This window comes from Mastomys coucha, unplaced genomic scaffold (assembly GCF_008632895.1).
Source record: "Mastomys coucha isolate ucsf_1 unplaced genomic scaffold, UCSF_Mcou_1 pScaffold5, whole genome shotgun sequence".
NCBI classification, from domain to species: Eukaryota; Metazoa; Chordata; class Mammalia; order Rodentia; family Muridae; genus Mastomys; species Mastomys coucha.
This window is the reverse complement of record NW_022196911.1, coordinates 61,219,456-61,246,893: the sequence shown is the minus strand read 5'-3', so window position 1 is coordinate 61,246,893 and position 27,438 is coordinate 61,219,456. Positions and strand designations below refer to the sequence as shown.

General features: G+C 39.8%; 1 protein-coding gene and 1 long non-coding RNA gene across 7 annotated transcripts in view; one reads left to right on the top strand and one right to left on the bottom strand.

The window, feature by feature from the left end:
* LOC116078603 overlaps positions 1–17,641 on the bottom strand; it is a 20,359-nt gene extending 2,718 nt beyond the window's left edge. Inside the window, exons 1-2 of one of the 2 annotated variants that reach the window (XR_004113603.1) lie at positions 17,587–17,641; positions 12,565–12,627 (exon numbers count right to left, since the gene is read on the bottom strand). This is a non-coding gene — a long non-coding RNA (uncharacterized LOC116078603). Of the gene's footprint in view, positions 1–12,564; positions 12,732–17,586 lie in introns of those variants that run through there. The other variant, XR_004113602.1, reaches the window with a different exon arrangement.
* Positions 1–27,438, top strand: part of Dnah9 (dynein axonemal heavy chain 9) — a 335,545-nt gene that overhangs the window by 154,937 nt on the left and 153,170 nt on the right. For 4 of the 5 annotated variants that reach the window (XM_031353939.1, XM_031353935.1, XM_031353937.1 and 1 more), the window contains 6 exons: positions 707–881; positions 5,774–5,935; positions 6,376–6,583; positions 18,654–18,819; positions 21,052–21,154; positions 21,628–21,867. In XM_031353939.1, the coding sequence (XP_031209799.1) occupies positions 707–881; positions 5,774–5,935; positions 6,376–6,583; positions 18,654–18,819; positions 21,052–21,154; positions 21,628–21,867 (1,054 nt within the window). The remainder of the gene's footprint in view (positions 1–706; positions 882–5,773; positions 5,936–6,375; positions 6,584–18,653; positions 18,820–21,051; positions 21,155–21,627; positions 21,868–27,438) is intronic. The other variant, XM_031353934.1, reaches the window with a different exon arrangement.

Sequence of the window (27,438 nt, the reverse complement as noted above, 5' to 3'; positions counted from 1 at the left end):
AGGGAGAGAGGGAGAGAGGGAGAGAGGAAGAGGGAGAGAAAGAGAAAGGGAGAGAGGGAGAGAGAGGAAGGGAGGGAGGGAGGGAGAAAGAGAGAGAATGTGTGGTGTGAGAGTCTGTAACTATATGGCTGTATGAGTGTGTGCACATGCGTATGTGTATGTGTACATTCACAGGTGGTACTGGAGATCAACTCAGGACCTTGTGTACACTAGGCAAGTTCTCTACCACTAAGCTACATCCTTAGAATTTAGCTGTTCTTTGGGCTTTGAAGAAATTGCATGATGGGTGAAAACAGGAACACTGGTTCATTTTGTCCCACACCTGCCTTCTCCAAATACTGTGAAGTAAATTTCAATGCAAACAAAGGAGAAGATAGGAAAAGAAGGTATCAGAGGAGAGATGAGACAGGAAACTTTATCTCAGAACGCTCTGTCAGACTCAATTCTTTTAAGAAAACTGACCTGAAAGTATCTGTGGATAAAGAGGGTCCACATGTGATCCTTTGGTGCTCCCAAGGAACACAAAAAACCATGAGCCCTCTGAAACCAATGGGCTTCCATGGCTGTGTAGTTGCATCTTAAGAACAGAATGTTTATGGCGCCTTAGATTCTCTCTCTCTCTCTCTCTCTCTCTCTCTCTCTCTCTCTCTCTCTCTCTCTCTCTCTCTCTCTCTCTCTCTCTCTCTCTCTCTCTCTCTCCCCCCAGATTTAAGAAGATAATTCCAGTGCCAGAGCAGAGTATGATCCAGATGCTGTGCTACCTCCTTGAGTGCCTCCTGACAAAGGAGGATATCCCTACAGACTGCCCCAAGGAAATATACGAACTCTATTTTGTGTTTGCTGCCATCTGGGCATTTGGCAGTGCCATGGTCCAAGATCAGGTAAGATGGCACACTGAAATCAACAGCATGTTATAGTATACAGCAACAAAAACTGACACTCCCACAGACTTGGAGGGTAGGCTACTAAACTTTGTGGTTATTTGAAATCATCCAAGTAGTTTCTTACACAGTGTGCCACTAAAGGCATGGATCTCCTGGCAGAGGCCTCACAGGCTGAAACAGAGGAGGGTGTGGTATGTTTGTAGTTGTTGCTTTCTGAGCTGAGGAGCACACCTCTGCTTTTGTGGAAAGCTGTGAAGTGTTGAGGCTTAGACAACTTTGGGGATGTGTATATGATACTCTGCCAGATGACTTGGATTTTACAGAAAGGGGTCAGAAGATTTTGTACTATAGAAATCTAAGTGAAAGGAATATCTTCGCCCTTCTGGAATCTTCAAGAGGATGTGCTACTCTGTAGCTAGCCAGAGTTCTCCAGAGTATCTCTATATTTCTTAAGCACAAAGAAAGTCAGGTCAAATGTTAAATTAACTGTAACAGGTAGGAAACCAAGTAACATTTACCATTGGTTGACTACGGTAGCCTCATGTTGTTGAGGAATAGAGACATTGACTCAGACAATGACCCTAATATTACATTTCCTAACCCTTCCTATATGCCAGCCTCTTTCTTTACTTCAGTATGTCTTATCTAGACATAACATATTCAAAAGTATATAAACCAGTGTTTTATAAGTGGGTCTAGCTATCATGAAATGTTATAAAGATATCAAGAACATGGACTATGTGAGCAAATTTTAAAATCCATATTAAAGTGTTATTAACCACAAGCACAATTCTATACAGATTTGTTCATTGTAGACTTATCCACCTGGTATGAATGAAACATTTGGCCAAGACTACTTTCTGTTCCCCACAGTCTCTGGCAAATACTATTCCACCCTCTGCTTTTAGGCATTTGAATATTTTTGCATTCATCATATATGGAGGGTTAGTCCTTCCATGTTGGGCTTACTTCACTTAACATCTCCCTGTTACCATCACCCTATCATAAAGAGATTGTGTGTTTGGTATGCTTATCCAAAAATACAACAATCATGATAGAAATCAGAGGAGGGGAAGGTGACTGCGAGGCATTGCATAAGTTTGTGCATTGACTATGGTGATGACTTCATGAGTATGTGCTTAGCTCCAAACTCTCTAAATTGTAGCCATTGAATATGTGTAGCTCTGCTTATTAATAAAGGGTTCAACACAATAAACCACCAAGAAGAGAAAGAAAATGAGAAGGAAAAAACACGGAAAGGAAACAAAAAGCAAAAGAGAAAACACAGGATTTGAATTGTAACTGTCAATATTACCTGGGAGACAGAGTGAGATATTCAACTTGTTTCTTCCTTGTTCCTCCCCTGTGTCCAGAGGATGAGGACAGCTCTTGGGTTGTCAATGAGGGTATTGTTTTAATCTCCCAATGTGGATACTTAGAAGGTACTAAGAATAGTGCTGGCGTGTATACATGTTTGCTAGCAATACTCTCCTAACCTAAATGTTTAGCTCTACAGAAGTATTTGGTGCTATCTCACAACAGGAGGTCAGACAAGCTCTGATTGTCAGAGTTATGATTTATTCCCTCAGATCCAGGTTGATTGTGGGGCTAGCTGTGTGTGTGTGCATGTGTGTGAACATGTATGTGTATACATGCACATATGGGCACATACATGTAGACATTAGGAGTCAGTGTCACATATCTCCCTCAACTACTCTTTAACTTATTTTTTTAAATAGTCTCTTACTGTTATCTGAGGCTCATCAACTAACCTAGATAGACTGGCTGGCCAATATACCCTAGAGACCCCCAGCACTGGGATTATAGGCATGCACTGCTGTGCTCAACTTTTGTATGGGTGAGAGAGCTTGAACTTGGAGTCCCATGTTTGTGGGGCAAGCACTTGACCAACTAACACATCTTCCAAGCTCTCTAGAGCTCTTTTTTCCAAGAAAACTGAAAAGATTCAGCCTTGCCAGACAAAGCCATATTTGAAAACTCTGAAAAGGCAAGGAGTGAGACCAGAGGAATAAACATTTTGTTCTGTCATGGGGAAAGCTCCTGTTCTAGCACCAATCCACTACTGCATGTTGCTCAGTCTTTGGACTTCTTTGAAGTTCCACTGCTAAGGTTTCTATTACTGTCATGAAACACTATGACCAAAAAAGCACTTGAAGAGGAAAAGGTTTAATTGGTTTATACTTCACTGGAGGAAATCAGGACAGGAATTCAAGCAGGGCAGGAACCTGGAGACAGGAGCAGATGTAGAGGCCATGGAGGGGTGCTGCTTACTGGCTTGCTTCCCTTGGCTTGCTCAGTCTGTCTTCTTATAGAATTTAGGACAACCAACCCACAATGGGATGGGCCCTCTGCCACTGATCACTAATGGAGAAAATGCTGTGTCTCATGGATGCATTTTCTCAACTTCCTCTCTGATGACTAATTGTTGTCAAGTTGACACACAAAAGCAGCCAGTACACCTCAAAGGCAGAATGTACAGGGTGGATGAGACTTGAAAAAAATTTTCAAAATGCAGAGACCTGTGCTTTCTATCAAATACGGTCTCTAGCCTTCCAGCTGCTGAGATGTCATGTAGCATCTCCTGGGCTTCTCATCTACATTGGCAGTGGGGTAGCAGGATAAAGACACCTGATCAATTTTCCAATCTATGTAGAGGTATTTAAATCCACTCCACTCTTTTTAAAAGCCTGGAAGAAAGCACCCTCCCAGGTGTCTTAAACTCTTGGAACTATGAACAGCCATGCTGGCCCATGGGGAGAGACACAGTAGAAAGCTTTTAGCACCAGGGAGTGCCTGGAATCCCACATAACCTACATTAAAGCCAAACACCATAGAGTGATATAAATTAGAGAATAGGAATTTGGCCAGATATTTGCATCAGCACTACCAATGGTGCCTCAATTAACTAGCTGTCAGTAAGACTGCAAACCAAACAAAAATGGAGCCTATGCCTGTGTGGAAGGTCCAATTTAAAAACAAAATAGCAACACATTACTAGTGAATACTTTGCAACAATCACAGAAAGTGGTCTCCCACAGGGACATTGTAGAGAGAGCACAAGACTGGAGGTGAGAACTTATATATACAAAACATGGATCATTCTAACTAGCCAGGAAAATTCAGAGCATTGTGATGACTGAATATGGTGAAATCAGACCCCAAACTCTATAAACGAGATGCTAGTAATGTGTGTTACTGTCATGTAGTTTAAAGAGCATGTCTACAGCAGAACATGAAGCACATGAGAGACTGGATTTTATAAAAGTACATTCCTACAATGAACCCCCACAGAGCTGAGTAGAGAAGGGACCAATGTCTCAATCAGCTGGGCTCACCTTGTCTCTAGAGTGGAAGCTTAGAGTAAGTGCCAGATTATGGGGTTGGCAGATTATGGGGTTGGCAGGAAGACAAATTAGAGCTCTTAGCCCAGCCTGGCCAAGATCTAACCAGATAGATCAAGGATAAATTGAGGTGAGATGTGGAGAGGATTCGTTCTAGAAGCAGCCTCATCTTGAGATCTCCCTATTAAACACAAAGGTCTCCAAAGACTTCATCTATGAGTTAAAATGGGGTTTTCTCTGGGATTATGGTTAGCAATGGCAGCATCCCCTTAATCTGAATTGAAATCAGAATCAGAACTGCACATACACCTGTCCATATCATTGGCCTCTTTCCCTTCTCATCTCTTATTCTTGGTTCAGTATTTCTATTTTGGTTGGCTGTTAGGTTCTTACTGTTTTGAGACATGGTTCAAACTATAGACCAGGCTGGCCCTAAACTCTTAATCTGTATGCCTCCACTTCTGGATCACTGGAATCACTTGTGTGCCACCAGGTGGCACATTTTAAAACAAAAGAATTCATTCCTCCACTCCAGCCCCATCACACATCTAGACATAGAATGCTGTCTCTGCCCCACCCTCCCTGGGTATCTCCAACAATGGTCAGTCCATCTTTTCTTTGATATTTCTTATGTCAGGGTATTTGCAGCATGCTGGATAGTTGCTAGGTTTCAACTTGGGCACAGTGGAGTGCATGGATGTTCAACTCTATCTCTAAGGGATTTGTGCTTTATATTAAGGCATTGGAATTGTAACACACAGCCTATTATTTCTGTCAGAAAGACCAACAGGCTTTATTTCCTCTGCTGTTTTTGGATGTCCTATTAGATCTTGAAGGAAGCTTTTCTAAATCTCTTTTCTAAAGCCTTCATCTTAACATGACAAAAGTGAGACCCAGAGGATGTGACTAGCCTCTTTGGCTCTTTTTGCTCAACTGCTCTGTGTTTTTGCTGTCAGCCTTTATTTAGGTCATGAAAATGCTCAGTCTCAGATGTCTGAGAAGGTTGGAGGTGGTTTCTTTCTTCAGGAGGTCATGGTCCACACTTGTTATGCCCAAGGACCCCTACCCTCTCTGTGTTCTTATACCTTCCCCCTTTCAACTCTCTCTGCTCCTGGGGAGCCATGATGCATTCCAGTGCCAATGTTGCAACCACATTGTCAACCAAAGCACTTATATGTAGTCCCCTTACTTCATTTTCTATGTACCACATGCTATGTTATTTATAAAGAATATACCATTACACATGACTTGAGACATTAACTCTCCAGCATATAAGTGCTAGGAGACATCCAAACCATAGCAACTGCCAGAGGACAACATCTACCTTAGGGCATCCCCTGCCTTCTGGTCCTGGACAGGGTTGATGCTCCAGGAGCTCTGTCATTCCAGGCAACTGCTCCATCCTAAAGACATCCATAGGCAAGAACTCTTTGTGCCCTTACCCCAACATCTATCAGTACCAGAGCCACCTTCATGAGCCCCTTGGGTTCTGTCAGACCTGCACCTTGACCAGTTTTGTCTCTGCAGCTTGTTCAGTTCAGCAAGTGGTGGCTGACTGAGTTCAAAACAGTCAAGTTTCCTTCCCAAGGAACTATCTTTGACTACTACATCGACCCAGAGACCAAGAAATTTGAGCCCTGGGCCAAGCTCATCCCCCAGTTTGAATTTGACCCTGAGATGCCTTTGCAGGTAAGTGGGAATGGCCAACCAAAGACATGGTGCCCATGAGGGTGCTCAGCAGTGACCGCTGTTGGTATAGAGTGCTTGAGCATGTATAAATCAGTTCGTCCCCAGTTGTATTCTTTTTCAAATCATAGGTATAATGAAGCCATAAGGTCCCCTAAAGGAAAGGAAGCAAATAGAGAACCCAGTGAGTATCATTAGGGACAGAGAACAGGAGATGGCAAGGCCAGATGATACTGTAGTCCCTTTGGAGATGCCTTAGAAAGCCAGAGGACAGTCTCTACTGAACTCCATGGTGCAATAACAGTGGGTTTACAAGGTGGACAAACAGTAGATGTTAGGAAAGATACTCAGACCATAAGCAAGCTTCCCTATGACAGAATCTCCTCTTCTGGAATGTCCCAGAACATAGTATTGTGTGACATGCCTGTCACATTCTGTTCCAGGCTTGTTTGGTACACACAAGTGAAACCATCCGGGTGTGCTACTTCATGGAGAGGCTCATGCAATGGCGACGGCCGGTTATGCTGGTTGGCTCTGCAGGCTCAGGCAAGTCTGTGCTAGTGGGAGCAAAGCTATCCAGCCTTAACCCTGAGGAATACATGGTGAAGAATGTGCCCTTCAACTACTATACTACATCAGCAATGCTGCAAGGTAGGCAGCCCCAGGGCCTGGGGTGTGAGCCACTAAAAGGCCAGCAAAGCTTCCGTGCTATCAGGGCAAGACCTCCATCAACTATAGCACTACTTCCTCTCTAGCCCCACACACCTCTGTCCCTTGTGCTCAGCATCCCTTAACACTGCCTGTTAACGTCTCTCTTCCTGTGCCCTATGGCCTGTTAAATTCCACCAGAATAATTGGCTTCACAGCCATCCCAGCACCATATGGAGGTCTGCATGGGCTTGTAGGCTCAGGTGCTAGGAGTATCTACAGATATTAATTACTTCATCCATCCCTCAAATCTGGTAGATAGGACCAGAAGCTCAGGTTAGGAAGCTGGCTGTTTAAGCTTCATTATGCATCACATCTTCTGAATTTTTGGGGTCAGTGGTGAGCTAGCCATGGGTGTTCACTCACTGGCTCTGAGTGGAAGTAGGCTCAGTGCAGACCTTTCCCTTCGGTAATAACTTTTCATTGGTCCTCTCTTATAAGAAGGTCTCGATTTATGAAGAAATACTCCACACATTAAAGAAAAATATCTCTAAGTTTTGAATGGTAGTACAGGTTTGTAATCTTCTTACCTGGAGGCAGAGACAAGAAGGGCAGCCCATGTCCATCACCAGTATGAACTACAAAATGAGTTCCAGAGTAGTCTGAGTTACAGAGGAAGTCCCTGTCTCAGAAAACAAAGCAAATCAAGCACAGTTTCTTTTGAAAATCCATCCTCCAATATAATGCTCAGCAAAATAAAGGTAGAAGTGGGCTTGGAGGGCAGCTTCACCCCTGTCCTGACAATTGTAGCTGTTAGAGTTATAGAAAGCTTATACACACACACACACACACACACACACACACACACACATGCACACGCGCGCGCACACACACACACACACACATGAATGCACACTAAACACACGCACACATAAAGCACACACACAAATACACACACATACATGCAAACACATACATACATAACAGACACACATATGCATGCACATACACTAAGCACATGCACACATAATGCACATACATACAAACACATAGACACACATGCAAAGACACACATGCACACATACATAACAAATAGACACAGACACACACATAAAACACACAGACAAACACTCCTGCACCCATACATACAAACACAGACATGAAAAGCTACAATGTAGGTACTTAGAAGATGCTTGTATATCTGGCAGTGAGTGATATTCTGACCTAAGTCATCATCATTTTGCTTGGGACTTGTTAACTTTAACTTTTTTATGTGATAAGCTTATGCCTGTTATGGGAATACTCACACCACATCCCATTACAAGATACTAATACAAGGTCGGAGAACATGGAGTCACTGGGAAAGAGATGCCCCACCATGCCCCCTTCTCAGATCTAAGCAAATTCATTAAGGTGTGAGTTTTATGGTTTTATCCCATTGTTCTTATTATAGTTACATATAAGCTTATTATTTTTAAATAATGTTCCTATTGAACATGCAATCAAGTGCTGGGAGAAATGGTTCTGCCAACAAGTGGAAAGGGGAAAGCTGGTGTCAAGGGGAAATGAAGCATCAAAGGACTCCTATGAACTCCCGAGACAGCCACCTGGACTCACTCAACAAAGAAGCAAACTAGTGCAGTCACTGTGCAAACTGCCTATCCTGACAGCTCAGTGTTTCAGCTGCAGCTAGAATGGAAGGCACTGTGAATTAGGAAGACTAAAGCACGTGCCTTAGCTACATAAGACAGGCAGCATATTGGCAGAAACAACAGATGTTTACAATGGGCTTGCAATGGTGAGAGAGGAGAGAGATGTAGCCTAATTATTCATATGATGGAGTAATTTGCAGAATAACAGACAGAAAATTTTACAAAGGTGAAGTTTAAATTATTTCCATAGCATTGTCAAGAGACAAAAAGGGAGATACAGGCCAGTGTATGTACCACTCTCTACATGACGGTTTAAAAGATATATGTGATTTCATTTATATTTACCATATATTATATATTATATTTCATATATGAATAATAATATATATATAATATATAAGAAATATAAGATATATATGTATACATACCACACACACATATATATGTATATATGTGTGTGGTATGTATATATGTGTATGTATATAATTTATATATATATATATATATATATATATATATATATATATATATATATATGGGTCTGGAGAGGAGACTCAGCAGTTAAGAGCCTGTGCTACTCTTACAGAAGACACAAGTTCAGTCTCCAACACCCACATTATGTGGCTCACAACAGCATGTATTTCAGCTCCAGGAGCTCTGACTCCTGGCCTCTATGGGTACTTGCACTCATGTACCCATATATACACGCATACACATGGGGGGGGATAAAAATGTTTAAATGATTTTTTAAAGAAATAGAAAAAATATATTATAGAATGCTCTTAACTTACAGAACCTTATTATACAATGGCTACATATCATGGCACATTAGATTATCTCCAGACATATAAGAATTGGGTAACTGCAGTTGTCACTGCCATGGGGGAACTAAACACCAAGAGCAGGATGGATAATTATATGTTTCTTAAAGTATTAAATATTTCAAGAGCGCAGAAAAGTAAAGACTATGACATAACAGATGCTCATTTACCACCTCCCAGATTCAACAGGTAGTAACACACCTGCCTCCCCCCGTCCTCCTCCCCACTCCTGATTAATGTGAATTCCAAAACCAGTATGGATTAGTTAAACCCTCTATACCCACCTGTAGTCATAAAACATATAGTGCTCTTGTATACATTTAAACTACATATCATACTATCTCTTGGACAACTTATTTTATTTTAATCAGTATTTTGATACATGCAGATCTATGTCACTTATTCCCATTCTTGCATAGAATTCTACTGTGGGGATAAATCAAAGTTCTTTATCCAACCTCCTACTTAAAAGCAGTGTACATTTCTTTTTACAATTTTATTAGTTCTTTGAGAATCATGTACAGTGTGTTCTTGGCATATTCACATCCTACCCGACTCCTCTCAGATCTATCCCCTTTTCTGACTACCCAACTTTGTGTCTTCCTTCCACTTATTTTAACCCAACTATTATTTGTGCTGTCCATATATTAGATGTATGGCCTTCCAATAGAACATGGTCAGCTTATCAGGGACCACAATCTTAAAGAAAATTGATTCTGCCTCTCCCAGTAACTATCAATTGCCAATAGCTCCTCAGCCTACCTCCCCTATTCATCTTGTGATTTGATCTAGCTCAAGCTTGCACAAGACTTGCTCATGCTGTCAGAACTGCTGTGAATTAATATGTGCCCTGCTGTGTGAGAATACTCTGTATCCTTGTAGTTATCCACTGTCTCAGGCTCTTACACTGTTCCCATACCATCTTCCATCATGATCTCAGAGCCTTGGGAGCCTTGCAGATGTCCCTTTTATGGCTAAGCATCGCACATTCTCTTACTCTCTGTATCTGGACCAGCTGTGCATCTTTGTGTTGATTGACATCTATTGTAAGAACAAACTTCTCTGATGATGATTGAGAGATACATTAACCTACAATAATAAATCATTGGGAGTAAGAGAAATACTATATCCATTCAGAAGAATAATAGTAGTAAATTCCCCCAAGGCCTATGACCTTGGTTCATAGGTTCCTGGAGTGCAAATAGTGCCAGGTATGTGTTTAATCTTGTGGAGAAGAACAAACTCCAATCAATTAGTGATTAGTTATTCCTATGATATCCACATCACCCGTACAAGAGTCAGCATGTGTTACAGGGCCAGTTATTACCATAGCTCTTAGGATTCACAGCTGGGTAAGATTAGTAATTACCTTTCTTCTCCAATATTGCACACGGAACCTTCCAGAACTATGGATGTTAGAGCAAGTAGGAATAAAGCCTCCATATCAGTACCAGCTTGATCTCTTCATGTTCTCTGACTCAAGTGTGTGGTGTTGTTACCAGTAGAGTCTTACCATCAAGTTTCAGAGGGTAGCTAAGAGCATTAGCAACTGCTATTAATGTTTGGGGAATCTGTGGACCTCACTGGTCAACAACTATGAAAAGACAGCCCATTTCTGGCACTAACATTTTTTTGTTAGTTAACCTATGATGTCAACTATGGGCACTGTGGTCTCTTAGAGTAGCCCCATCTCAACTATTTATATCTATTCATAGAAGTATATATCCATATTTATATTTATCATATATAAGTGTATTTTCATATACTAGGAAGTCTCCACTGTAGTAGGTTTCCATATATTTTTTGAAAGGCCTTTAGTTTTACTTATCACTCCATATTCTTTTACCCTGCCCTCCCACCTCCCATCCCAAATTCCTGTTAAACTACTACCCCTTAACTCTCTATACAACTAGCTGTCCCCCACACTGACCTCTTACTATTTTTCTGCCATCTATGAGCATTTTAAATGAAACACACATATCTGAAGATTCTGAGTTATCATCCACAAGAGAGAAAAAAAACATAGAGTGTTTGTCTTCCTGGATTGGGTTACCTCACTCAGAATGAGCATTTCCAGCTCCATCCCATTTACCTGAGAATTTCATAATTTTGTTCTTCTTAAAAACTGAGTAATATTCCATTGTATAAATGTATTCAATTTTCCCTTCCCATTCCTCAGTTGATGGACAGATATCTAGTCTCTTCTCATGACTTACTTATTGTGAACACACCAGCAGTGAACAGAGATGAACAAGTATCTCTGTCTTAGGGTACATGTATAGGGATGCATATACCCCTTTGAGTACATGTGCAAGGATGGTATACCTGGACCATGCAGATCTGTTTCTAGGTTTTTGGAGAACCTTCACTATGATCTCCCTGGTATTTGTGTTACCAACAAGCAATGATTAAATATTCCCTTTCCCTTTACCCTTGCCAGAATTTACCATCATTTGTGATTGATTTTTATTGTTGTTTATTTGTTTTTTCCCTCATCCATTCTGTCTGGGGTAAGATGAAATTCCAAAGTAAGTTTAATTTGGATTTCTCTGATGGCTAAAGATGTTGGACATTTAAAAAACTGTTTCTCGACCATTTGTGTTTCATCTTTTGAGAACATGTTTAGTTTTCATGTTCCATTTTTTAAATCAGGTTGTTGGTTTTCTTGATGTTTCATTTTCTGAGTTCTTTGTGTATTCTAGATACTAACCCTCTGTCAGATGTATAGCTGGTAAAGAGTTTTTCTCATTTTACAGGTTTCATCTTAGGAAAGATTTTTATTGAGTTATAACAAATATAATAAATTACATATTAGAAGAATAATCCTTGATAGGGTTTGAAATATCTACATACCCATAAAGCCATTGTCATTATTGAAATACTGAACACACCCACCTCCAGGCTCCCTCATGTTCTTTGATAATCCCTTACTGTCTCTCTTTCCACCCTGCCCTATGCCAGACATCTACCGATCTTCCTTCAGAGCTGATGACTTTGTATCTTCTATTATTTTATAGACTAAAATAGCATATATGCTCTTTTTTTCTTGTTTCCTCACTTAGCTGCATTTTAAAAGAACCCATGTTGTTCAATGTCAACACTGCATATTTTCACTCTTGAATAAAATTTGTAAAACACTCCAGATGATTCCTAACACACAACTGCTTAGTAGGGGGAATCTATTATTATAATAATATTAACAAAAATGTCTCTCAAAGTTAAGAGTCTACGTTATTCCATCTTTCCTAAGCCACAGCTGTCAGAATCAAAAGAGCATAAACAAATGTTTCTTACTTAACAAAGAATCCAAACAAAAATTATTCTGAAAAAAAAAAAGCTAATATTTTTGGAAGAGATGTTCTTGCTTTGAAATAAGGAATAACCCCACCTCACAAGCCAATCCCACAGGATCTAGGGAACGTTTTGCAGCTCACACCTTGTTCTAGCCCGGTGGATGCTTTTTTCTCCACATCAGAAGCTCTTATATAGAAAAGGCAGTTGCTGACTGTACCTGTCTCTCTTCTCTCTCAAGGCATCCAGTTCTGGAGTCTCCATTGAGTCCTCTTTGAAGTGACTGAAATGCAAATGAGGAATGTGCTTCAGGCTTTCCCACAGCTCACATCGCTGTACAGACAGCACAAATTCAATGTTAATGTACTCAGCCTTATGCCAAGAACTCCATCCTCACCCACTTTAGTTTACTTAATCTCCCAGCCCATCCTGTAATGGATTAGTTCATTGGTAAAGCTTTTGGCTGTAAGTAGCAGAAAACCCAATGATGGTAGCAGAGAAAACGCGCGCACGCGCGCACACACACACACACACACACACACACACACACACACTCACTCACTCACTCACCAGGAAGTACAAAGGTAAACATTTACAAACTCTAGATCCATTGTTTAACAATACCAGTATTAAATATTTGTTATTCCCCTGGCTTATCATTCAAGATGACTGAATGGCTTCTGCTTCATCCATTGTATTTTTCATTCCCCAGAGGAAAATATGTGGCTGCAGCAAGTGAATCAAAACAGCTTGGGCTATATGGGGCAACACAATATAGATGGATAGATGGATAGATATGAATGAATGCATGGATACATGGATGCATGGATGGATAGGTAAATGGGCAGAACACTCAAGAACCTAATTTTAGCTTTATTTTAATATCTACTCTGTTATATATCCTTATATCTCCTTTTTAAATAACTATGACATATACCTTCAAGAATTTGTCACTTGAAACAAGCTTTCATTTAGAAGAGGTAGGATTATACTGCTAATTAAATTAGCAGAATTATACAATTATATTGCTAATCTAATAAGTTATGGTTACTGGAATTAAACATAGATTTAACTCTGAGCTTTCACAAAGGTAGTTCCTAAAGGCAAATGTGAGATAAGTTTCATGGGTTATAACTGTGTCATCTTAGATTATTGTGACAAATTTCTCTCTTTCCAAATTCCTTTGTGGTCCATTTTGGTCTTTGTTTTAATAGATCTGCTTCTGTGTCTCCTCTGTTTGCTCTCTTCTCATTCTTTTTGAAAATATGAATAAGTTTTTATTTTTTTTTAGTTCTAAACCATATCAATAATCACTTTAATTGACAATGCTCTAAATACAGCACTTAAAAGAAGATTATCAAAATGAATTTAAAAAAAAAAGACCCAATTATGTTATTTACATACAAACACTCTCAACTGGGCATGGTAGTACTTGTTACCCATGACCCCCAAAAAACTAGAGTAGTCATTTTTGCTTCAGTTGAGACATGAATAAGTCTTTAAAATAATAATAATAAAATTTACAAAGAGCCACAGACTGATCAGGACAGAAAAGAAGGAGTAAAGAGCTTGGTGAAGGTTGGTGGACACAAAAGGATCTGACTGAACCTCATGCTCATGGTAACCCTGTACCTGTTATCATCTGACAGAGATTTGAATTATTAGTTTAATAAATACTTTAGAGCTTAATTACACTAATTAAAGAGAAATTTAGATGTCTGAAAGTGTAAGATGTGTCTCTGTAACCTGCCCATTAAAACTTAGGGCTATTGGTTACCTTCAAAGGTCTACTCAAATCCCTGCCTCAAAGGAGTGTCCTACTTACACTGCTATAAGTAGAAAGCTCTCTTTCACTCAATGTCTTCCAAAAAGAAATGATACAAACTAATGCTAGGCCATGTGCAATCCATCATCTAGTGAGCAAGAATTCTCCTTGGAATTGTAGGTGATTCAAAATACAATGACACTGTGAACCCTGCCTTCAGACAATGGAGAAGCCATCCCATAAATTAGGAAGCATAGCACAGCCATTAAAATCATGTTTCAAAAACATCTTTATTATCAGATGGAAAAATTTGCCATAGAACCAGGCATGATAGCTCACATCTGTAACCCCATCCCTCCAGAAGTTGAGGCAGGATGTTTTTTAGTTTAAAGCAAGCTTACACTTTAAACTGAGATTCTGTTGCCAAAAAACCTTGAAGATAAAAATTATATAATATATTAAATGAGAACTGATATATATATAAGCAATATGTTCAAAACAATTATGATTTGTAGAGATTCAAAAATCTAATAAAAACAAGTATCTCTAATAAAGTACAGGACACAAGAATGTTGAAGGAATTGCTAACAGCTAGGTGAAAATTTTTTGGCCAATTGTCACTTTCGTCACTGTGAATTTTTATGCATTCTAATCTTTCCAGAATGAATATGTATGATTTTGTATAGTCATGCAAAGCAAGCTATTTCTTGAAAGAATACATCAAAAGGCCTTACAGATACAACCAAAAAGTTTTAACATATGAAAAACTTAAATAATATGAAAGGAAAATAGTTCAAACACAAGTATACAAATCATGTGATTGCAAGGAACGCCATGATTAATTATTGATGCTATCTATAAAAAATAGGGAGCAGGCGATGAGCTGAGAATTTCTAAAGGCAGAAAGCAGATTAGAGGCATGTGCAGACTTGGTTGGCAGCTGTGGTTTTGAGAGTCTGTAACAGGGCAGACTTGAGGTAAAGCCCGTGCTTTGCCTCTTTGTAGTCATTTGATCTTGTAAAAACATCTTGACTTATCTAAAGCTCAGTCTTCTCTCCTGAAATAATTTTTGAGAGGTAAAGATAGTTCATCAGGGGGGATCTAAGAGGAATTAGTAACATGGTACGTGTCAACTGTTCACCACAGCAGGTCTGTGGCATACCATACGGATGTGTGAATGCATCATTCTTGAATCTAGATACTGGAGAGCCAGAGTGGTTAGAAACAACCCAGAGAGGCTGAGGATGAAAGCACAAGGGCTTACTCACCCAGTGTGATAGCTAATATTTATTGTGAAATTGACAGAATATAGAATTACCAAAAACTCAAACATCTAGACATAATCTATAAGGAATTTTCTAGAATGAGTTATCTGAGGTAAAACAGCCAACCCTTAACATGAAAGGCACTATTCTAAGGGCTTGGGTCTTGGCCTGGATAAAAAGGTAAAGCAAATTTAACACTCTCTGATTCCTGGAAATGCTTGCAATAGACCAACTGCTTCCTGCCTCCTTTGCCATGTTGGGCTATACCCTCAAACTTAATTTGCTTTTATCAAGTAGTTTGTTAGAGTAACCAGAAAAATCACTTCTATGTCCAGTGAGGGAAAAAAAATTGGGATCTATAGCTAAAGATCTAGATTGTGGTTTCCGCAAGGAGCTTACCCTGCCTTGCTTAACTCCTGGCCTTTAACTTCAATATGGAGATAAGAATTGCATTTGCTATTTCTCGGGGCTTGTTATAATACATTCATTCATCCCTCAACTGAATAAACAATTTCTAAGCATTCTACTGTGTGCTAAAGAATATGCTAGAAAAAAAAAGCAAAATAATCCCTGTTCTCTTATTTGTTATCTTACCTGCTCTTTCCATATGAGAATCTAAGCTCCTGATGACAGGAATTATTAAATAGTGATGAGTGTTATGAAAAAAAAAATTCAGCAGAGGTAGAAAAAAGATGAGGTCTTTGTTAGAGTTTTACTGCTGTGAACAGACACCATGACCAAGGCAACTCTTATAAGGACAACATTTAATTGGGGCTGGTTTACAGGTTCCGAGATTCAATCCATTATCAAGCAGAAACATGATGGCATCCAGGCAGGCATGGTGCAGGGGAAGCTGAGAGTTCTACATCTTCATCTGAAGGCTACTAGCAGAATACTGGCTTCCAGGCAGCTAGGACTAGGTTATTAAAGCCCACTCCCACAGTTGCACACCTACTCCAACAAGGCTACACCTACTCCAACAATGCCACACCTCCAAATAGTACTACTCCCTAGGCCAAGCATATACATACTATCACAGATGGGGGGGTAGAGTACCATGAAAGTCTTACTGGGCAGGGACATATCTGAGTAAATAAATGAGGAAACAAAGCATGCTGGCATTTGGAAGACATAGATATAATGATTGGAAACAGCCAGAGCATAAACTCTGGAACATTGAACGGTGATTATGTCAGAGAGACGTGGCTGGAGCAGAGATCGAAGAGGTTGCTCACCCTGAAGAGAGATGCCATGCAAAGCTTAAGCAGGGCACTGACAGGATCTGGGTCACTCTTCACAAGGGCTTCTCCTGAGGAGAAAATCAGGGTGACCAACTGGGGTAGTGTAATTGCTATGTGGCAGCCACAGCACAAAGATGGCAGACACAGTAATACTGAAATGGTCTTGATATAGAAGACAGCACTGCTCCCTGAAGCCAAAGACTGAACTGTGCCATACTACACATATCTCAAGAAGTTCAACAATGCATAAATGCGGTGGCCGTGACTCAGGCCTGTGTGTGACAGATCAGAACTCAATCAGAAGCGCTCAGAGAGGCTTGCTCTCCTCATCACTCTTGTTTGTCTTGTAACATCAGTATCGGACAGCTTCCCTCAAGTGTAAGCCACACCTACTCCTCAGGCCCACCTGGATACAAAACCACTCAGTGTCACTCCCTCTTAGATGTGAGCAGAAGCAGAGTGAGGTTTGAAAGGCTGAGGACCATGGCTCATTCCCCCTGTCTTTCTCAGGAGAACTCCACATATTCCATTTGAGACAATTAGCACTCTCCAAGACCACTTCTTGCTAACTGGGGTACTTTTCTCTTCCAAAGCCTTGGAGATGGCTAAAGAGCTTAATCAACCCAAATTACAGGGTCTGCTTAATTCAAGGGACTGATCTGAATACCATGGCCTTGGGAGGTTGAAGAAACAAGTATTCCTAAGGAGAAGCTTCCTATTAGCAGGACTGTTCTCAAAGCATGTCCTTGGCAGCCCATTAATTATATTTCATTTTGACAGATCTCATATATAGTTGTTAAATCTTTGGGGGGGGGGAGAAGGTGTTGGGTGATTAATTGGTTGATAGTGTATGTTAATTGCATGCTAATTAAATTTAAATTTAATTCCTATTTGAAACACTTAATTTAACTTCAGCCTAGGAAATTAGAATATTCAAGCATCTTGAAAGAACTTGTCTTTCTATCTGTCACCTTCATTGTCTGTTGACACTTTCTCCTTGTTTACAAACTTGTTCTTCAGGAGAAGAAATCAGATGGTTCTCAGGGCTCCCAGCTGCAATAAGAAAGTGTTGGTTCTTGCAATCTATAAATATTTAATTGCTTTACTAGAGAAAAAGTAAATCCTAACTCTCTTCCCTATTACTTAAGTTTGTTCTCAACAAGCCCCATCAGGCTGGAAGCTGTGTGCCTGATTCCTTCCCTCTGGCTTGATAATGGAAGAGATGAATCCAGGAGAGTGCCTGTACTTGGTTCTCTGAAAGTCACTGTTCTTCACCAATGGGGTCCATAGGACTGAAGGCAGGCAAGGGCACTGATGGATGCTCTCAGACATTCTCTGAGGCTGTTTTTCCACTCCCCCTCACTGTGAACCCCAGGAGATGGAAATTCTGCAAAGATTTTTTGGCAAAATATCCAATGATTCCTCCTACAGCTTTCAGGGTCAAAAGGGGCCCCCAGCTGAGCTCTGGACAGGAGCCATGGCCATTAGTCCCCTTTGTGTCTTAGGCACGGTGGAAAGGTCTATGGGGGTCCAGGTTTCTGGAGATTTCCTTGGGGTTAAAGACATGGGTTGGTGACTGTGAATGCATCTTTTCAGTTTCTAACCTATAAACAATGAAAACTGGGGAACCACAAGTATATCAGGGACATGGGCTTTGGGGCTTAACTTCTCTGTTCTGCATCCTGGTTTTTCCTTATTAATGCTGTTCAACATTTCTGTGTGTTGATACTCCTAGTTCCAAAATGAAATATGATTGTTTCATTATCCTATGTTATCAGAATTAGAAGAGGTAATAAACACAAGAACCTATCAACACATACTATAAGATGCTTAGTGTCTGGCAGGTGGTACCACCATTGCTGCCCGGTCACTCCAAATTCCTCTCCTGGTCCTACAGAATGGCCAACCTACCAGTACAATAGCTGCTGTTTGTGCATACATAAGATGGCACCTCATCTTGTCCTGAACACTTGTACTGCCTCGGTATTCACCTCTGAAGTTCTACCTTTCTTCCCTAACTAACTGGATCTCTCCTCAGCTGTCCTGGAGAAACCTCTAGAAAAGAAAGCTGGCAGGAATTATGGCCCTCCAGGCAACAGGAAACTCATCTACTTCATCGATGACATGAACATGCCCGAGGTGGACGCCTATGGGACAGTACAGCCCCACACTGTCATCAGGCAGCACCTAGACTATGGCCACTGGTAAGTGTCCCTGCAGAAGGGTTTCAGGACACTCAGCCTCAGTCGGTGCTGCAATAATAAACTTCTGTTAGCTCTGATACCACAAGGGGAACCCAGAGTAAACCTCATTCCATAGGGGCTTCTATGCTTCTTGGAGTTCTCTCTCAGACGGGGCCTCTAGGTTAGAGGGGTACTGAGATTTCACCCAAAAAGGAAGCTATAGTTTTCTGCAGGACTCACTTTTCTGAGCTATGGAGATAGGAGGGATGGGTGTATTGGAAGACTGAAGAGAAGCTAGAAAGGGAATTTTGGATTTTATTGGCTATATGCTATACACATGTATGGAAACATACCAAATATAAAGCTATGACATACAGTTTTAAAATGAAAACATCTCAAAATTACATTCTCTGAGACTTCCTCTAACCACAGAGCTAAACTCCCCACTCACCTCCACTGTGGCCTCCTACAGAGATGCTCTGATAATCACAGGCACACTCTCAGCTGACTAGCATGGGTTGATGTCTTCAGAGCAATGCAGAGCCTTAGTTTCTCTTGAAACAGCCTAGTTTTTAATGGCGGACAGTAAACACAGTCTACAGGAAAAAGTGGGTGATCTAAAACATCCCTGGCTCTCCTTCTTCCTTCTGTAAAAATGGGGTAGGGTTACAGAGAGAAATGAGAGAGGGTCATGGTAAAGATGCCAACTCCAGTTGCTTCTCAGTTCTTTCTAAAATCTCTGTCAAACACCATTAGCCTCTTGCCTTCAGTCTCCACACTAGGATTTAAGCTACTAACCAATATAGAAAAGATAGAGTGACAGTAAGGACTTTAAGTGGGAAGTAGAAACTTGACAGAAATCCTACCCTGTTGCTCTTTCTCTTTGCGGGTACTTTCTCTGAAATACCTACATCGGACACTCTTCTCTCCTCTCGAATCCCCAATGTACCAAAGCTGATGACTTGGCTTTCTCTGAGGAAACTAATGCTAAGTCAACCCTTGCTTCTGTACAACTTGCTCATCACTTCCAAACCCTGTGGCCCAGCTTCCCATGACATCTCACCTAAAGCATCACCCCCATGTAATGGTTCTGCCAACTCCTGCTCCTGTAACTGCACCAGCTAGTCCCCATCTATCTGTTGGCTCCTTCATGTCATTGAGACTTTTGTTTTGTTAAAAGTCATTTTCCTATGGCTAGTCTCTCTTATGTGTATAGTTAAATTTCCCTCTCTATTCTTGCTTTTTACCAAGTTTCTAACTCACTCCTCAATGCATTTTTCTTTGATTATTCCCCCCTCCAGTTTCTGAACTATTCCTACAAACCTATTAACTATTCCTGTGGAATCTAAGAGACGCTATTGGAGAAAGATCTTTCTTCTCTCTGAAGTTCTAATGTAGGAATGCTGGCTACCATTGCTTTCTGGACAGCCATATCTCCCTGAGTTTCTTCTTTTCTGTGAGTCTTCTTCTGTGTGCTCTCCTCCTGGACTATTTCTGTAGATATTGGGATTCTCATAATTTTGCCTTGGGCTATTATTTCTTCTTAATCTCTCAGTAAATCTAGATTTCTTTTTTTTTTTTTATTTAATCACCTGTAGTGGTTTGAATGAAAATGAACCCCAGAGGCTCATATGTTTAAATGTGTAGTCCCCAGTTTGTCCAACTGTTTGGGGAAGGATTAGGATAGGAGGTGTGGCCTCATTGGAGAAGATGTGTCACTGGGGTCTGGTTTTGCAGTTTCAAAAGACATGCTCTCCATGCACTCTCACAGCTTCAGGTTGTGGATGAAGATGTGAACTCGCAGCTGTCCCTTTTCTCTGCTATCATGGACTCTAACCATCTGAACCCATAAGCCAAGTAAAATACTTTCTTTTATAAATGTCCTTGGTCATAGGTGTATTATCACAGCAATAGAAAAATAAGTAAGATACAACCAAACGTGAATTATGGGAACATGTGAATGATGGAAACATGTGAATGATGGAAACATGTGAATGATGGAAACATGTGAATGATGGAAACATGTGAATGATGGAAACATGTGAATGATGGAAATTGTCCTTCCTCACCTTGAGGAAGTGCTACTTACCTTAGCCGTCACATGCAACTCTTACTATAAGTTGGTTGTTTTGTTTAGAGACAATGCCATTATGTGGCCCAGGCTACACTCATACTCACAGCTTTCTGCCTTCTGAGTACCTGGGTTATGGATGTACACCTCCACAGGTGACTCACTGGAGGCATCTATTTCAGGTATGATCGGACCAAGCTGTCTCTAAAGGAGATCATGAATGTACAGTATATCTCCTGCATGAACCCCACTGCAGGCAGCTTTACCATCAACCCAAGGCTTCAGGTACAGAAGGAGGCAGGCATGGGTGTTACCTCTGAGTCCTAATGTTATCTCTCTGGGTTGATGGCCTTTGATTACTACTGGTAACTGGCCTTTCCTCTGCTAGCCTACCAAAGTAGCAAACCAATTTGCATCTCTCAGATAAGAAACTTCAGTGTAATAAGGATCTAAAGCTAGAGGGGTTCACAGAGTTCATACAACTCAACTCCTTCATTCTTCATACAAGCGACTTATGATTGATGGAATTACCTTCCCAAGGGCATAGAGACACACAGTGTCAACTCAGATTTAGACTCGGATTCGTTCCCCATCTTTGATCAAAGCTCAATTCCATTATCCTCCTACTCACTTCATGCTCAACCTAAACTTTGATGTGGAATCTTTGATCCTGTTCCTAGTCTAGAGTAGTGATCTTCACTGGGTGATAGGAGACATCCAGCTTACACCTCTCCCTCATGCCTTGTTTTCTCCTGCAGCGCCACTTCAGCGTATTTGCCCTCTGCTTCCCAGGAGCTGATGCCCTCTCTTCCATCTATAGCACCATCCTGACCCATCATCTGAAGCTTGGAAACTTTCCAACCACCCTGCAGAAATCCATCCCTCCTCTGATCAACCTGGCTGTCACCTTCCACCAGAAAATTGCCACCACATTTCTGCCCACAGCAATCAAATTTCACTACATCTTTAATCTCAGAGATTTTGCCAATATTTTCCAAGTAAGTTCATGAGATACTATGAAATATTAGAGATGATTCATAGGTTCCTATTCTTAATCAAACAAATGGTAAGTAACAAACCTCTTTCAACAAAGACAAGAAGTGTGTGGAATTGGGATCATAAATAGGTACAGAGTGTCATGGACTCTATGGGGAACAAAATGAAGTTTTATTTTTAAACTATTTCTCAATAAAGAGAACACATTCCTCAGTTGCTTCCTTCATTCCAAGACTTAGCTATATTACTTAGTGTACTCCTAATACTCTAGTGTACAGACAAGAAAGTGGAAGAAGATTGACAAGGAAGAAAGAGAAAAGTGAATGAAAGGGAGTCACTAAAGAAAGAAGAAATGGGAAAGAAGAGAAAATAAAAATAAGAGGGAGGAGAAGAGTAATTATTTAAAAACGCCTCCATCACTTGTGGTACTTACTGTATTCATGATGAAAAGGAATGCCTCCCAAACCACACAAGTTAGAACACGTGTTATTATATTCCTAAATGTCATTTTTCATCTTCTGATACAGCCTCAGCCCTACAAATTCCAGATTCATTTCCAGATCAAATCTGTTTCAGATATAGTCTAGGCTGGTCTCCCACTTGAGATCTACCTGCCACAGCTAGTTGGAAGCCAGACTAGACTACACAATTAGATCTTACCTCAAAAATATCAACAACACAACAACAACAAAACACTACCAGGTAAAGCCTCTGGTGATGAGGTTCCCAGACCATAGCAAAATGTATGTGCTTACTCACAATTAGCTCTTATATTTTGAACACTAGTTGAGAGAGACATTGCTTACATCACAACCTCATGCCTAAACTCACTGCAGTATGATGGAATCTAGATATTACTGTTTATATTTCGTAAATGAAAAACAAGAGGTAAAACTAGTCAAGTTCACATTGCTCTCCAGTGGCAGTATTAAAGGAGAACTGGTCAACCACCCCAGATCAGATGTAGCCTTACTTACGGTCTTGATTGGACATTTGCCTTGTCATCTAGCTATGTTGAAACCCATGCCTTACCTCAATACTTTGGAATAGATGGTTTTTCTAGTTGGTTTTTATCAAGTCTGACACAAACCTGAATGTATATGGGAAGAGAGTATATTTAATTGAGAAAATGCCTCCATAAAATTGGCCTGTGGGAAAATCTGAGAGGCATTTTCTTGATTAATAATTGATGTGGGAAGTCCAGCCTACCTCGGGCAGTGCAATCTCTTGGTTGTATAAGAAACTAAGATGAACAAGCCATACGAAGCAAGCCTGCAGAAACATTCTTCTGTGGCCTCCTTATTAGTTCCTGCCTCTAAGCTCCTGCCTAGAGTTCCTGTCCTAATTCCCTCAAGCAATCAGCAAGGAAAAATAAAGCCATGTCTCCCTGAGATGCTTTTGATTGTGGAGTTTTACCACAGCCATAGAAACCCTACCCAAGGCAGATATTATTACTTCCATTTAGTAGAGACTTGATGAAGTTTCTAGCTAAGAAATAAGGACATGAGTTCAGGGACAAGGAGACAGAAAGCACAAGGTAGCATTAACAGAATAACAAAACAGAAGTGGGTAGGAAGAGTGGTGTCAGGTAGTGAGGAGGCAAAAGATGAGACTACAAGATAATTTGAGACATGAAAAGAGGCCCTTGTAAACGGCTTCGCTTTAGTGCATAATATTTACCAAGCACAGCACTAAGCCTTTGCACTCATCAACTCATTTAGTCCTCTCAACACCCATAGAAGGTAAAACACTAACTACAGTCAACTGTCTTTAATCTTGCATTCCACAGAGCTGGATTCAACCTACTGTTGAAAATACTCTGAAAACTTGGATTTTTGCACAACAGATTATTTTCTTTCTGATCAGTCTTCCACTAATAATAGTGTATAACAACTATTGACCTTATCAACTTCATTAGCTGTTATACATAGTTTAGACATGGTTGAAAGTATACAGAAGGATCTGCATAGGATATATGCTTAGACTACTCTATCGTATATAAATACCTGAGTGTTCATGGTTTATGGTGCTCAAGAGCATCCTGGAGCCAGTGCTTCATGGGTCCACAGGAATGTCTCTATTTCCATTAAAAAATGATACAATTGTCAGGTTCCCTAGGTAATTTAGAGCCACAAAATGCCTTACAGAAAGTGGATATTCTATTCCAATCTTGTTTTGTGTAATGGATGCAGTGTCAAGGAAGAACCAGAAAGGGGAGAGATGCCAGAATGGAGGCCAAGTCTCTTGTTCTCCTGGCCTGTCTTTGCATAACTCAAGCAGCCTAAGAGACAACACCTTGGGCTCTGTATCTCAACCTGGCCTCTTAGTAGCCTATCAGCTGTCAGCCAGCTGCCATAGCATTGAGAAGTACATTCCCCATTGGAGTGCTGCCTCCTTCAACTCCAGCTGCACAGCTCTGCCCATAATCCCCCCAGAGGACAGCTTCAAGTCAGACCTTGACCACTGCCTCCTGTTTTCTTCTTGGCAGCTTGTCTGAAGGCCTGTTGCAAGATATTAGGGGGTTAATTGAACAGCCAATTGGAGAAATATCCTTCCTGTAGAACCTAGCTCATTTCAATCCTTTATATATCCTTCTCTCCATCTATTGAAGTCACAGTAGAATTTGGTAGGCTGTGATCACAGAAATCATGAACCAATTTTCTCTGCTCAGGGCAGCATATAGCAAATTAAGACAGTGCACAATTTGCACTTGATGTGTTCACAGCTGCTGAGCACTTCATTGCTAGTCAGTGTGACCATGACTGTAACAGGAACTATAAAGGTCAAGAATCAATGCCCCTCACTGTTAAGTGCCAAGCCTCAGAAGCCAGGACTCCCAAGTCATACTTTATCTCACACTCCACATTTTATTTCTGGTGGATACCTCAGAGAGTTAATGAGGAGAAAGAGACTAAGGTACCCATCTGGCTAGGGCCACAGGAACTTATTCTTCTTTATTTTTTTCTTTAAATTTTTCTTTTTTATACTCTATTGAAGTACAGCAAGCAGGCAGAAAAGCACACATGTCCAAGTATCTGGCTTGGTTAATTATCACAAGTGACCACACCTTGTAATCAGACCTTGCTCAAGGACTAGAACACACCAGCACCCCATGCTAAGGTTCTCGTTCACTCTTTCCTCTTCCTTCTAGCCATCAATATGGTCCAGACTTCTAACCTCACACATTATTCTGGCCTAGTTTTAAACTTCATATTCAATAAAATTTGAATGAATGTTACTAATGCATTCAACATTTCTTTCATTGTTTGTTTCTTTAGTTATATTGCTGGATTTAAAGGAAACATTCAAGGGAGGGTGAGATAGTATAGGCCATCAAGTCTAGCATTGTAGAGGAAGACACCAAAGACTACTATGAGCCTAAAGCCAGCAAGGTCTACATAGCAAGTTGAACATACAATGAGACCCCATCTCAAAAAAAATCTTTCCAATTGTTAATTTTTTATTTCTTTTTCTTGTGCATGGTTTTTTCCTCCAACTTCCAGTAGAGTTTTGAAGAGGAGTGCAGAGAGCAGAATCTTTCACACTCCTAATTTCTCTGTAACAGCCTAGCAATACAGTGTATTCCATAGGTTTCTGAAGGTGTTCTTTGCTGTGGCAAGATTTTTTTTATATAATTTATTAAGAGTTTTATTCACAACTAAGTATAGAGACTTAACAAATTCGTTTTCTGATTGAAATAATTAAGTCTTTTTTCTTCCCTAGGCTGATACTATGTTAAATTATGTTAATTACTTTTGAATCATAAGTCAACTTTGTATTCCTGGAGTAACTTGGTTCCTACCTGCACCCTTTCCTTAGATTCAGCTTTTTAACTTATATAATTTCTACATTTGAATTGCTAAATCTCCTGTCTTGCCAACCTAAGGGTTCTAAAATCTAAATAAAATACCTTGGATTTTTTTGTTCCATTTTTTTCTACTTCTGGTAGATTTTGTGAAACATTGCATCATACTTTCCTCAGGGGTTGACAGCCACCTAGAGCTTTCTTTGCAGAAGTTTGAAATTATGAATTCAATTTTGATGCACATAACCCTACTACATTTTGTATCATATATTTACCACAATATCATTTAAAAAAATAGTCAAAAATATACTGTTGTCCTTATACTGTCTTTGAAGGCTTTCAGCAGGCAGAATTCTAGCTCTCTTGAGGAACTGTCTTTTCTCAGCTAAAACCTTCCTCTCACTAGTTGCGGCCTGACAATGCAGTAGGATTCACGGCCACAGACACAGTTATCTGTGGCATTCATTTTTCTCTTGTGTCACTTCTGCAAAGAAGTTATCCATTGCCAGTCCTTGTTTTTCTTTTCTAATGAAAATTGAAAGAATACAACAGTTGACTTTATGGAATGTTTTGGTTTGATGCTTATTATTTTCCAATATGTATAACTAATATTTACTCTTTTATTTGTTACCTTCCTATTTAACTTGGACATGGGATTCCTTTAGTTTATTACTTCACATCTTTTTTTTTTAATATTGCTTCTTTTTACTGTGATCTTTACTTTTTTTTTTTACTTTTATTGCATTATGATGAGAAAAGTTACATGATTTCAATTTATCTGAATTTGTTAACATTTAAAAACATATTTTAAGTAAATAGAATTAAATCACATTCTTGTTTCCCTTTTGTACCCCTACTCCTCCCAGAGACACCCCTTCAATACCTACAATATCTTTTTTGTCATATTCCTTAAATTTTATAAAATATTATAACAATAAAAATAAGTATTATAGAAGTTGTTTGATATAAAACAACAATCAATTTAACAGTCTTATGTAGATGCTTGTCTACAGAAATAGTGAAAATACATTTTTCTCAATATAAATTTTAAATAACTCCAAACATATTAACTGTATACTTCAAAATAATACATCACTAATGATATTTTCTTAAATTAACATAAATATATAGTCTTTTTGTTGTTTTGTATTTAGTAGAGTTTAAAATCTTGGCTCTTACTGTGGTACAAGCCCAAAATAAGAACAATTTTTAGACATTGGATTTCATTGTAATAAGGCTGTAATTCAATGACCCTCACATCACCAAAGGATTTTACCTCCATTGTAGCTAAGCTGAGAGCTGATAGTTCTGCTGCACCAAGAAATGAATTGTAGGATCAATTTTTGGATACAGACCTCCTGCTATGGTCAAAGCTATTTGACTTGAGTGAGTGACTTTATTCTCAGCCCACAGAGAACAGGTGACATTCATTTAAGAAGTGGTGTAGATATTAAGATTGTCTATCCATAAAGTCATTCACCAACTGTTTTAATGAACAATGGTTCTGCTTGGAGGGTGGCACAGACATTAGGTGAGGGTAAGAATTTGGTTCATTAGCTGTGATAATTTGGAAAGCATTCATCTCAGAAAAGGAATAACTTATAAAGTCCTCTTCCTCAAACTTGATACAAGAGTTACAAACATCAAGCAAAACATTCAGTCTCACTCTTTGTTGTTCTCTTACAAACTCCACCCCCCCAAGTTAATCATCTATGTTTCTTTTGGGTATATAAATACTATTGAAATATATAAGCTGTTCTGAAAACCA